We start from the raw sequence: 14,125 nt of genomic DNA, 5'->3' as shown, positions 1-14,125 counted from the left end.
TATGTGTGTGTGTATGTATATATATATATATGTGTGTGTGTGTGGCGCCGGGCTCCTGAAGAGCACGCACAATGTTTTTTGTAAATTTAGTTTTTCCTAAGACCATAGTTGGGTCTTAGGGTTAATTTCAGTAAATGATGGACTTGGCATCAGTTTAGCTGGACTTTACTATGTTCTGCCTGGTCATAGGTATAGGTATCACCTATGACAGACATTGAAACACAGTCTGGTTGGACACATTGGGTACCAATCTTTCTCTCGGAGCCAATCAGCGGGTGCGTTGTCTCGCTGTGTATTCTGGAGAGGGTACTTAAGGTGCTGAGATCACGTGGTTCGGGGTTCCGTTCCAGAAGTATGTTCTGACTCCGTGGCCCTGGTCCTCCTGACCAGCCCCCAGAGGCCCTCATGGCCTGGGTTGCGGATCCACCCATTTCCGAGTCTTGGGGCTGGCTAGCCCGAGGCACAGTAACTGGAAGGAGGGTTCCAAGGTGGTCCGGTGCCATCTCGGGTTTGGAGAGGCCCAGTAACTGAAAACGCAACACGGGGAGGATGCTTCAGCAGAGGGCCACGCCCGAGGCTGGCTGCTCGGTAAGAGCCTGGAAGCTAAGCTGAAAGTGGAAGTAAACTCCCCTATCGTTTTCAGCCAAGGAAGCTGCCATCTTTGCCTCTGTTTAATCTTCAACTGCTATGGTGCTGCACATGTGATTCGTTATGACACCAGCCATTGGATGGTTTGATAGTTCGGCTGAGAGCACAGCATACTGTATGTGCAGTTCGCATTCCCGGCATTCCTTTTTTTTTTTTAACTGTTTAAATTGATGGGTTTACTTCCACTTGAAAGGACACCAAGTGAATCCGCATTCCTACGGTATCGCCGGACAGGCTGCAAGATACTGGTACCGTAAGAGAGTTCCCAATTTCATCCTTCAGTTACAACTAAGTTCTGTGGCAGAGACTTTGCTAAGTTTAAATCACCTGTCGGCAGCTAAATTCACAAAAGAGGATTTATCCGATAGTTGAAATATCCAGTTGCGAATGGCTATTCCCTGGATTACTTAAAGAGAGACATTTCAAGTGTGAGCAGTTCCTGAGCATACCTGAGCTTCACTACCCATACCTTCTATTCCCTCCTGAGAGACTGTGTTCTGTTCAACGTTTTTTTGCAAATAAAAATTCCTAAAAGGATTCAAGTGTGGGTCTCTACAGTTGAGATGGCCTTATGGTTCGCCCAGAGGTCGCTTCGCGGCGAATTTTTCTCGTTCGTGATTCGCCAAACTGGCGGACTTCTGTTGCTGTTCGCGCGGTGGACATATGCATTTACATTGTGAAGAACTATGACCCATGACACATCCATCATGGGGTACAGGACAGCCAATTGAGACATTTCAGCACATGGACAATTGGACATACCCCCTACCTTATAAATAGACCTGATCTGGTGGCCATTTTACATTCTGTCTTTTGTCAGTGTAGGGAAAGGACACTGTGTGGAGCAGGGACAGTCAGTTTAATCACTAGCTAATAGCTATTACTATTAGGTCCACAAAAGTCCTTTTAAGGACTGGTATAGGTGTACAGTATATAGGGTTGTAACACACTAATATACTTTCTTTCAAATATAGAAAGTATATTATGGTGCACTGCTGTGCTGCTGAGTGCTGACCGATTCTGGAGCTCATGGAGAATTTAAAGCATAGCAAGGTAAAAGTAACAGGATCCCAGAGGTCTCCCTCTCACCCCCTTGACGAATAGATTTGTATATAGAGTATAAGTGCTTATTACACTTGCAAATGGTCATTAAGAGACACATTAATACATCTGCTTAACAATTACTATTTGTAAGCGTAATAAGCACTTATACTCTATATACAAATCTATTCGTCAAGGGGGTGAGAGGGAGACCTCTGGGATCCTGTTACTTTTACCTTGCTACGCTTTAAATTCTCCATGAGCTCCACAGCTCTGAATATTCTGACACTTTTGCCTATTGGACAGAGTGTCTGAAGCAATATGCATCTAGGGGCAGCTTGTCAGCCAAACCTCCTGAAGCAACCGACACTCAAATGCATCTGGGCATGTATCTGGGCAGCGTGCAGTGTCCGGTCCTCCTCCTGAGCAACCAAAGAGTAGTGATGGACGAACTTCCGACGGGACGTTTCGCGAACGCGAAACGCGAACGGGCACAAACGTTCGCGAAAACGACCGTTCGCCGCGGGCTCCATTGACTTCAATGGGAGGCGAATTTCGCAAACCTTTAGGTCGAATTTGCGGCCACGGGGTAATTATTAGGGGGTAGCACGCAGTCCCACCACCTGGACAATAGCATAATACATGTATGAGGTGAATTTGGGATCGATAACTACAAGCATTTTTTTTTTATTTGGGAAATTGTTCTGACAATTCAGGACTATGGAGCTAATGAAGGCAATGGAGGAGAGGGAAGGTCAGGGACCAGGGTAGGCAAACAAGAGGGTGCAGGAGATACAGAGCACTGACAGCAGCACCGTAATACAGAGCACTGACATCAGCACCGTGACATACAGCGCTGACAGCAGCTCCGTGACATACAGCGCTGACAGCAGCTCCGTGACATACAGCGCTGACAGCAGCTCCGTGACATACAGCGCTGACAGCAGCTCCGTGACATACAGCGCTGACAGCAGCTCCGTGACATACAGCGCTGACAGCAGCACCGTGACATACAGCGCTGACAGCAGCTCCGTGACATACAGCGCTGACAGCAGCTCCGTGACATACAGCGCTGACAGCAGCTCCGTGACATACAGCACTGACAGCAGCTCCGTGACATACAGCGCTGACAGCAGCTCCGTGACATACAGCGCTGACAGCAGCACCGTGACATACAGCGCTGACAGCAGCTCCGTGACATACAGCGCTGACAGCAGCTCCGTGACATACAGCGCTGACAGCAGCTCCGTGACATACAGCACTGACAGCAGCTCCGTGACATACAGCGCTGACAGCAGCTCCGTGACATACAGCGCTGACAGCAGCACCGTGACATACAGCGCTGACAGCAGCTCCGTGACATACAGCGCTGACAGCAGCTCCGTGACATACAGCGCTGACAGCAGCTCCGTGACATACAGCGCTGACAGCAGCTCCGTGACATACAGCGCTGACAGCAGCTCCGTGACATACAGCGCTGACAGCAGCTCCGTGACATACAGCGCTGACAGCAGCTCCGTGACATACAGCGCTGACAGCAGCTCCGTGACATACAGCGCTGACAGCAGCACCGTAAGCAGCCCCAGGAGGAAGTCAGCACAGCACAGGGATGGTGTGATCCCCTCATAATAAGAACCCCCAGGAGGAAGTCAGCACAGCACAGGGATGGTGGGAGCCCCTCATAATAAGAACCCCCAGGAGGAAGTCAGCACAGCACAGGGATGGTGGGAGCCCCTCATAATAAGAACACCCAGGAGGAAGTCAGCACAGCACAGGGATGGTGGGAACCCCTCATAATAAGCAGCCCCAGTAGAAATATGACACCGCTCAACCTCTTCAAAGAGGAGGGTAGGGGCATATAGTACGGTGTGCTTTTTTGGGTCAGGGAAGTGAGCCAAATGAATTAAGAAGGTCTGTGTGCTTGATTCCAAAAATTGTTTATAGACATATACATGGTCTACTGATCACATGTGTTGAATTCCTCCGAGATCCATGCCTCATTCATTTTTAGAAATGTGAGGTAGTTAACACTGTCGTGAGCTAGGCGAGTACGCTTATCGGTCACAATCCCCCCTGCTGCGCTGAACGTCCTTTCGGACAGGACACTGGATGAGGGGCAAGCCAACAGTTCGATTGCAAATTGGGCAAGCTCTGGCCAGAGGTCAAGCCTGCCCACCCAGTAGTCTAGGGGTTCATCACTCCTCAGAGCGTCCACATCGGCCGTTAACCCAATGTAGTCGGACACCTGACGGTCTAGGCGTTCCCTGATGCTGGATCCGGATGACACCTGTCGATGGGTCGGCTGAAAGAATGACCTCATATCCGAAGTCACCAACACATCTTCAAACCGGCCTCTTCTTGCAGGCGCTGTTGGATTGGTACCCGCAAATCCTTCTCTGGGAGTGGGAATTGCTCCTCTGCCAGCGCACGCAAAAGCAGAATGCAGCATTTCTCGAAGCAAGGCCTGGAAGTGCTGCATTCTGACAGCCCTCTGCGACGGCGGTAACATTTCCGCCATTTTGTGTTTGTACCGGGGATCTAAGTACGTTGCCACCCAGTACTGGTCCTTGACCCTCATGCTTTTTATACGGGGGTCCCTATTAAAACACTGGAGCATGAAGGCCCCCATTTGCACTCAAGCGGAAGGTATGTGGTGGTGGTGGTGTTGTTGGTGGTAGTGTCTTTGGGGGTGCACATAGCAGAGAGTGAAGAAGAGGGTGCAGATCGAGAGGATGAGGAGGGTGCAGAAGAATAAGGCTGAGTGAGCCACTCAACCAAGTCTGGTGCGTCCTTTAAAGTAATTGAACGCACCTTCTGCAACTTCCCACTTTGGCTCAAGGCTGTTGCTCCTGCCCTACCCCTACCACCCCTGCGGAAGGGCCTGCCTCTTCCTCTGCCTGTCATTTTTTAAATCACCCTGTGACAAAACTCTTAGTCCCTATACCGCTGAAGGACTGCTGCAGTATAGGGCAGCGGTCAGCAGTAGTGCACGTCAACCCTATGTATTGTGGACCGATAGCGGTCCTTACAGAACAGCAGACTGTACTGCACTCAGGCCTATGTACCGTAGCACCCTATACCAAGTTACCAGTCCTTATAAGAACTTTTGTGGACCAAGCAGGTTGTGTGTTAGTGATTAGCAGACTGTACGTCAGTCCCTATACCAATGAAGGACTGCTGCAGTATAGGGCAGCGGTCAGCAGTAGTGCACGTCAACCCTATGTATTGTGGACCGATAGCGGTCCTTACAGAACAGCAGACTGTACTGCACTCAGGCCTATGTACCGTAGCACCCTATACCAAGTTACCAGTCCTTATAAAAACTTTTGTGGACCAAGCAGGTTGTGTGTTAGTGATTAGCAGACTGTACGTCAGTCCCTATACCAATGAAGGACTGCTGCAGTATAGGGCAGCGGTCAGCAGTAGTGCACGTCAACCCTATGTATTGTGGACCGATAGCGGTCCTTACAGAACAGCAGACTGTACTGCACTCAGGCCTATGTACCGTAGCACCCTATACCAAGTTACCAGTCCTTATAAAAACTTTTGTGGACCAAGCAGGTTGTGTGTTAGTGATTAGCAGACTGTACGTCAGTCCCTATACCAATGAAGGACTGCTGCAGTATAGGGCAGCGGTCAGCAGTAGTGCACGGCAACCCTATGTATTGTGGACCGATAGCGGTCCTTACAGAACAGCAGACTGTAACGCACTCAGGCCTATGTACCGTAGCACCCTATACCAAGTTACCAGTCCTTATAAGAACTTTTGTGGACCAAGCAGGTTGTGTGTTAGTGATTAGCAGACTGTACGTCAGTCCCTATACCAATGAAGGACTGCTGCAGTATAGGGCAGCGGTCAGCAGTAGTGCACGTCAACCCTATGTATTGTGGACCGATAGCGGTCCTTACAGAACAGCAGACTGTACTGCACTCAGGCCTATGTACCGTAGCACCCTATACCAAGTTACCAGTCCTTATAAGAACTTTTGTGGACCAAGCAGGTTGTGTGTTAGTGATTAGCAGACTGTACGTCAGTCCCTATACCAATGAAGGACTGCTGCAGTATAGGGCAGCGGTCAGCAGTAGTGCACGTCAACCCTATGTATTGTGGACCGATAGCGGTCCTTACAGAACAGCAGACTGTACTGCACTCAGGCCTATGTACCGTAGCACCCTATACCAAGTTACCAGTCCTTATAAAAACTTTTGTGGACCAAGCAGGTTGTGTGTTAGTGATTAGCAGACTGTACGTCAGTCCCTATACCAATGAAGGACTGCTGCAGTATAGGGCAGCGGTCAGCAGTAGTGCACGTCAACCCTATGTATTGTGGACCGATAGCGGTCCTTACAGAACAGCAGACTGTACTGCACTCAGGCCTATGTACCGTAGCACCCTATACCAAGTTACCAGTCCTTATAAAAACTTTTGTGGACCAAGCAGGTTGTGTGTTAGTGATTAGCAGACTGTACGTCAGTCCCTATACCAATGAAGGACTGCTGCAGTATAGGGCAGCGGTCAGCAGTAGTGCACGTCAACCCTATGTATTGTGGACCGATAGCGGTCCTTACAGAACAGCAGACTGTACTGCACTCAGGCCTATGTACCGTAGCACCCTATACCAAGTTACCAGTCCTTATAAAAACTTTTGTGGACCAAGCAGGTTGTGTGTTAGTGATTAGCAGACTGTACGTCAGTCCCTATACCAATGAAGGACTGCTGCAGTATAGGGCAGCGGTCAGCAGTAGTGCACGGCAACCCTATGTATTGTGGACCGATAGCGGTCCTTACAGAACAGCAGACTGTAACGCACTCAGGCCTATGTACCGTAGCACCCTATACCAAGTTACCAGTCCTTATAAGAACTTTTGTGGACCAAGCAGGTTGTGTATTAGTGTTTAGCAGACTGTGCGTCAGTCCCTATACCGCTGAAGGACTGCTGCAGTATAGGGCAGCGGTCAGCAGTAGTGCACGGCAACCCTATGTATTGTGGACCGATAGCAGTCCTTACAGAACAGCAGACTGTACTGCACTCAGGCCTATGTACCGTAGCACCCTATACCAAGTTACCAGTCCTTATAAGAACTTTTGTGGACCAAGCAGGTTGTGTGTTAGTGTTTAGCAGACTGTGCGTCAGTCCCTATACCGCTGAAGGACTGCTGCAGTATAGGGCAGCGGTCAGCAGTAGTGCACGTCAACCCTATGTATTGTGGACCGATAGCGGTCCTTACAGAACAGCAGACTGTAACGCACTCAGGCCTATGTACCGTAGCACCCTATACCAAGTTACCAGTCCTTATAAGAACTTTTGTGGACCAAGCAGGTTGTGTATTAGTGTTTAGCAGACTGTGCGTCAGTCCCTATACCGCTGAAGGACTGCTGCAGTATAGGGCAGCGGTCAGCAGTAGTGCACGGCAACCCTATCTATTGTGGACCGATAGCGGTCCTTACAGAACAGCAGACTGTAACGCACTCAGGCCTATGTACCGTAGCACCCTATACCAAGTTACCAGTCCTTATAAGAACTTTTGTGGACCAAGCAGGTTGTGTGTTAGTGATTAGCAGACTGTACGTCAGTCCCTATACCAATGAAGGACTGCTGCAGTATAGGGCAGCGGTCAGCAGTAGTGCACGGCAACCCTATGTATTGTGGACCGATAGCGGTCCTTACAGAACAGCAGACTGTAACGCACTCAGGCCTATGTACCGTAGCACCCTATACCAAGTTACCAGTCCTTATAAGAACTTTTGTGGACCAAGCAGGTTGTGTATTAGTGTTTAGCAGACTGTGCGTCAGTCCCTATACCGCTGAAGGACTGCTGCAGTATAGGGCAGCGGTCAGCAGTAGTGCACGGCAACCCTATGTATTGTGGACCGATAGCAGTCCTTACAGAACAGCAGACTGTACTGCACTCAGGCCTATGTACCGTAGCACCCTATACCAAGTTACCAGTCCTTATAAGAACTTTTGTGGACCAAGCAGGTTGTGTGTTAGTGTTTAGCAGACTGTGCGTCAGTCCCTATACCGCTGAAGGACTGCTGCAGTATAGGGCAGCGGTCAGCAGTAGTGCACGTCAACCCTATGTATTGTGGACCGATAGCGGTCCTTACAGAACAGCAGACTGTAACGCACTCAGGCCTATGTACCGTAGCACCCTATACCAAGTTACCAGTCCTTATAAGAACTTTTGTGGACCAAGCAGGTTGTGTATTAGTGTTTAGCAGACTGTGCGTCAGTCCCTATACCGCTGAAGGACTGCTGCAGTATAGGGCAGCGGTCAGCAGTAGTGCACGGCAACCCTATCTATTGTGGACCGATAGCGGTCCTTACAGAACAGCAGACTGTACCGCACCCAAGCCTATGTACCGTAGCACCCTAGACAGACCAAGTTACCAGTCCTTATAAGAACTTTTGTGGAACAAGTGAGTTGTGAATGATTAGCAGACTGCAGCAGAAGGGCAGCAGTCAAGTATAATATTCTTTCTATATTTGGAAGAAAGAATATTATACGTGTACAAGCCTATTACCGTACCACTGATACCAGTCCTGAAAAGAACCTTTGTGGAACTAATAGTAACAGCAAGTCTTTAAAATTATCCTCACTGCCTGACACACTGCTTCCTGCCTGTCCCTATACAAATTGGCAAAAAAGAGTAGGCTGGAACGATTAGCTGGAACAGCTCTTTTGTGGACCTGATAGTAACAGCTAATGATGATGATGATGATGATGATGAAGAAAGACTAATCTGGCTGAGCTGTCCCTAAAATAGCAGCATACAGCGCTCTGTCCCTTTATCTAAACTGACAAAAGAAACTCAGGCTGCTGACCTAACACCTATACCAGTCCTGAAAAGAACTTTTGTGTACCAAATAGCTAGCGTTTTCTCTGTCCCTACTCCACACAGGATCCTTTCCCTACAGTGACAGAAGAAAGAATGTAAAATGGCCACCGGATCGGGTGTATTTATAGGTTAGGGGGAATGTCCAAGTGTCCATGAGCTGTCATGTCTCAATTGGTTGTCCTGTAACACATGATAAACGTGTCACGAAAGGTTAAAGTTCTTGTATACATTAAACACGTAAGTCCGCCGGGGCGAACGACGGAAAAAGGCGTTCGAACCCGCGGACGGCGAAAGTCGGAAATTCGCCGCGAAACGACCGCCGGGCGAACCGTTCGGCCATCACTACCAAAGAGGACAAATGCGCTTTGGCAGCTACCATCCGGTCCTCTTTATAACCCTTAACCTGCTTTGAGTCCGTAATAGGAGGGCAACTAAAAAAGTGGCCTCTACCTATCCCACTTTAACTGATATCAGTGAACTGTAGGGGCTAAATTCTATCATCGGTCTCCCTCTTACCTTGCCTTGGCTCAGGGCCCTGGAAGTTCTGCTTAAATCAGACACAGACACAAACTGGAACGAAGAGCAGAGACTTATTTATTTTGGGTTGTACAAGATCTTAAGTGCACAGGATGAGATGTGTTATTAATTATTTTCCACCAATAAGGGGTACATGTTTGGATGACATATTCCCTTTATAAAAAGGGAGAAGACCTCCTTATTAATTTACCCAATCATAGAGATACACATATTAGAACATATTATTTATTCATTATTCAAAGAATAGTCTTAAGCTCAAAATTTCTATCAGACAGCTTCCTTTAGCTGTCTCAGTACTAGGCTAATCTTGAATTTATAAGTTCCTCGTTTAACCACATACCGACCGGCGCAGGCTGATATACGTTGGCAGAATGGCACAGACAGGCAAATGGGAGTACAGGTACGTCCCTTTAAATTTGGCGCCGTGCCATCACGCCCGCGCGCCGGTTGGGACCTCCATAAGTCCAATCGTGGGTCCCGTGGACTAGATCGCCATGGGAATACCCGTGATCGTCTCATGAGGAGGAAGAACGGGGACATGCTAATGTAAACAAGCATCTCCCCGTTCTTCCTAGTGACAGTGTCACTGATCTCTGCTCCCTGTGATCAGAGCAGAGATCAGTGACATGTAATACACAGCCACACCCCCCCCACAGTTAGAAACACTCCCCAGGGCTCACTTAACCGCTACACTGCCACCTAGTGGTTAACCCCTTCATTGCCAGTGTCATGTACACAGGAATCAGTGCATTTGTATAGCCCAAAAATGTGTCAAAAATGTCTGATGTGTCTGCCATAATGTCGCAGTCACGATAAAAATCGTTGATCACCACTACTTAAAAAAAACAAATTATTAATAAAAATGCCATAAAATTATCCCCTATTTTGTAAATGCTATAACTTTTGCGCAAACCAATCAAGACTCAGTTATTGCAATTTTTTTTTACCAAAAATATGTAGAAGAATACGTTTCAGCCTAAACTGAGGAAAAAAACTTTTTTTATATATTTTGTGGGATATTTAATATAGCAAAATGTAAAAAATTAGTTATTTTTTCAAAATTGTGGCTCTTTTTTTATTTATTGCGTAAAAAATAAAAACTGCAGGGGTGATCAAATACCACCAAAAGAAAGCTCTATTTGTGGGAAAAAAAGGACATCAATTTTGTTTGGGAGCCACGAGGCACGACCGCGCAATTGTCGGTTAAAGCGACGCAGTGCCGAATCGCAAAAAGTGCTCTGGTCTTTGGCTTGCAAAATGATCCGGGGCTTAAGTGGTTAAGTTTCATTTTTACTAATACATATTTTCAAATATGCTTAGAACAAAGGAATGTGCTTAGAACAAACATCATCAAAAAAGACTCTTATGTAGCACTCTGCAACGTGAAATAATATTCATCATTGTATTAAACAACTATTTAACCCTTCAAAAGGAGTTTATTCCATAAAACAAGTTAACAAACTGCTTGTCCAGGGTGATGTAACCTTGAATTCAAGATCCAGTTTTGTATATCTTTATCCAATGCATTTTGAGGGCTGACCTGCTTTATCAAGGCCTGAGATCCTGTCAAATACTGTAACCACATGTACAAGATATGACAATCAATGTTTCATGTAGTAAAATCGCAAATGTATTTCTTTACACACAGCATCATCTTTTGTTATCAGAAAAAATGTACATATATTTTCTACATTCATTGCGACATTCCAGATAGCGGGGCAAATTATATTTCATGCTACAAATCAATATATTCTAAAAGGTATGTATCACAAAAATGTTGTCAGCAGACTGGTTGGTGGGTTGAGCTATGGAATGTTCTGTTTTTGTCTTTAATGCATTTTCCCTTCCATGTGCTCCTTGCTGGGAAGGCCATTTATAGGTGGAGGCAGGGGCCATTTGATTGTTACTGGTGTAAATATGGTTCGGGGACACACTGGGCTCTTTTGCTGCCAGTGTGCTACGTGCTGGGTGTCCAGTGTGCTCCTGTTCCTTTAAGGTAGATTGGGCTGCCTCCAGGCCCACCTGCCCCTCATCTACCCGTTGAATGCATGTGCTCCCACTGTGAAGATGCTCATAAATTCAGTAGTGTTTAGGACTGCAAGCATCCACAAGGTGCCATGAAGAAGCCTTGCAGCTTACGCATGCGTTTGTAAATGTGTGCTAAATAAACCCCTGTTTTTAACGCAGACTGTTGGACAGGTTAATTTGGTTGGTCAGCAGACTGTAGGAAAAGGAAATTGCTGCTCTAGGTGAGTGATGGGACCAAATAAGCTGGCTAATGGACTGGCCCCAAGGGTGCTAGCCACGGCTCGCCGGCCGTGCAATAGGATAAGAAGAAATGGATGGCTGCACTCCGAGGTATGTTAAGTTAAAAAAAAAAAACTGTAAAACACACATACACACATAATATCCCTTTTTCTGGCATTTCTGGGACGAGCTGTGATGGAAAAACGTCCGCACTTTCCTCCATGGATGGCGTGCGTTCCACGAGCTCACGTCGCTAACCAGAGGAACCGGATATTCTGCGAAGTAACGTGACCAGGCACTGCCTCCAACATACGTGTCATTTGTTTAACATCTTCAGGGGGACACCCCCCTGAAGACATCCCTGGTCAGGTTACTTCACAGGATATCCGGTTCCTCTGGTTAGTGGCGTGAGCGTGTGGAACGCAAGCCATCAGAAATGCCAGCAGCCCTAGTGTCGGGGGAAAAGGCACTTTTAGAAGTAAGGAGCCATTTGGCTTAACATTTTTTATAACTTTTAATAAAACTGTGTTACGCTATGGAGGCTCTCTATCTCTTTATCATATCCCATATTTGTCTGTGAGGAGGAAGGTCTTAACCATCTTCAGGTCATCATATGTGAGCAGGCACAATCCTACATAGGCGATTATTGACTATCTTTTTCAGTAAAGTAGTCAATAACATCTGGTAAGCAGAACTATATTACAGTCACTTTTGGGTGTCGATTACCTAGGCTGTGGTGAAGGATCACGTGGAAGGTGTTGGAGTCAGTCTTCTATTTTAAAGGCATATCGTCGCTTTGTGTATGGTGGAAAAACAATTACGCTTAAAGAATTTATACATTAGGACACTTTGGAATACATAGGACTTTATTTTTACTTTGTGTCACCAGGGTGTTATGCATGGACTTTTGTTGAAACATAAATATTCAATTATTATAATGGAGTCAATTATGGATCACTCTATAACTTATATTTGTTGAATAGTGGTAAAAATATTATTGATTAGGAGTGATAGAGGATTTAATCTGTTTAAGAAACATGCATGAGGAAGAAATGCAAAACAATATATATTTTTACACAAAACATGTGCAAAAACGCACAAAAATTGCACGAAGATGCATAAAAATTGCATAAAAAAGAAAAAAAGAAAAAAAAACGGAAAAAAGGTTGACCACAGAAGAGTCCGCAAAAAACTTCTGTGCTTGTCTGTGTTTTTTTGTGTTACTATTCTCAGCATGAAGTAATGAAGTCCTGATTGATCTAATAAAGTGTATAGTTGGGAGTGGTTTCAGATTCTCCGATGACGCCATCCTCACCTGTATTTAACATGAGGCTGGAGTCCTATTTAAGGGATGTCAGCGGAACATGTCAGGGTAATGAATAAGCGCGGCTGTCTACCTGTACCTGCTTTCTTGTCCTGTGGTGTAATTTATTATTTACAAATTATACATCCATTTTATCATACCTTGGAGTGCAGCCATCCATTTCTTCTTATCCTGCAGACTGGTTGGTTAGTTGAGCTACAGAATGTTCTGTTTTTGTCATATATCCCAAAATTACCTATATAATATTACATCAGAGAGTGGTGGCAAGTAGCCTGGGGAGCCCGTGGGGAACATCTCCAAAACTTCAAAAAAGGAAACATTCACATAGGAGCAAGGACAATACCATGTATCTGGATGTTGGAAATATATACTGTAGTGTTATAGTGCATCACATGGGGGCATAGACATTTTTTTTTTATATTTTTCATTCCATCCAATGTATTTGATAATTTACTCGGTTGGATAGGTATTTATCTTTCTATGTATATATGTGTATACGTGTAATGCCATTCCAATTCTCTTTCATTTATACAATCAATTATGTATGCAGGTGTGTGCACTACTATCTTAATCTCTTTTTTCATTGATAGGTGGCATCTGCCTGGCCCGTGTCTCCCCAGCTTATTATGGGGCAGAGGACACGTTCATTGGTTCACCCCGGGGTTGTTTTCGGACCACCCACATCCCATAACATGTGCGTCCCAGTTTCTGGAATGCACATGGTGCAATCAGAAGTAGCACAAATCCTTTACGCTTCGCTTCCAAGACATGCTTGCAGGCCGTGGAACACAATATTCATGACGATGGTGCAGCCCAGGGAAAGGGATTCGTCCACAGGCCGCGCGATAATCCCGACCTCTACCACTGGTGGATCCTCCCCAAGGAGATGTCCATGTATTCTCACAAACCTTAGTCTGATTTCTCTAGTTGTCTCTCAAGGGATGGTACTTCCTTAGGGTGCATTTTCATTCACACTCTACCCCCACACAGGACAAATTTTGACTATACTCACAGGAACTTAAGCAGCAGCGGGAGCCATTGGCAGCTGCTGTCAATCAAATGCTATGTGGAGGGAGCCAGGGGCTACGATGTGCTGTGTGTGTCTATGGACCAAGCCCACACAGCTGCCTCCATAGCAAGCTGTTTGTTATGGGGACAGACACAGAATGGACCCCATAAGAGGAGGTTCAGGGCCGCTACCATTACACAGAGAAGGTAAGTATAAGATGTGCATTTTAATTAAATAATTTGCCTTTGAAACACTTTAAAGAGGTCTGCTCACATAATTTATAATAAAAACATCTTTGCCATTCTGAAGCTTCCCTTCAACCACTTTTTATATTATTTTATATATACTGTGATTCTGTACTTGCCAAATATGCTGCAGAAATCTCCCTCCAATAAGTCTGGCTGCAGCCATTTTAACTGTGGGCAGCTGAAGCTGCTGCCTGTTCACTTCTTGGATTTACACAGACACACAGAGGCAC

At 46.2% G+C, this 14,125-nt stretch overlaps 1 protein-coding gene across 4 annotated transcripts in view; it reads right to left on the bottom strand.

Annotated features, from left to right (window-relative positions):
* Window positions 1–14,125, bottom strand: part of LOC143996476 (acyl-CoA dehydrogenase family member 11-like) — a 116,333-nt gene that overhangs the window by 16,584 nt on the left and 85,624 nt on the right. For 2 of the 4 annotated variants that reach the window (XM_077491536.1, XM_077491537.1), the window contains one exon: window positions 9,102–10,640. The exons of the other annotated variants lie outside the window; for them this stretch is intronic. In XM_077491536.1, the coding sequence (XP_077347662.1) occupies window positions 10,521–10,640 (120 nt within the window). In that variant the 3' untranslated portion in view covers window positions 9,102–10,520. Of the gene's footprint in view, window positions 1–9,101; window positions 10,641–14,125 lie in introns of those variants that run through there. 4 annotated transcript variants of the gene reach the window in all.

This window comes from Lithobates pipiens, unplaced genomic scaffold, assembly GCF_037356315.1.
Source record: "Lithobates pipiens isolate NorthernLeopardFrog02 unplaced genomic scaffold, aLitPip1_a1.2 Scaffold_19, whole genome shotgun sequence".
Classification (NCBI taxonomy): Eukaryota; Metazoa; Chordata; class Amphibia; order Anura; family Ranidae; genus Lithobates; species Lithobates pipiens.
The sequence above is the reverse complement of the archived record's forward strand: the minus strand, read 5'-3'. Positions and strand labels throughout refer to the sequence as shown.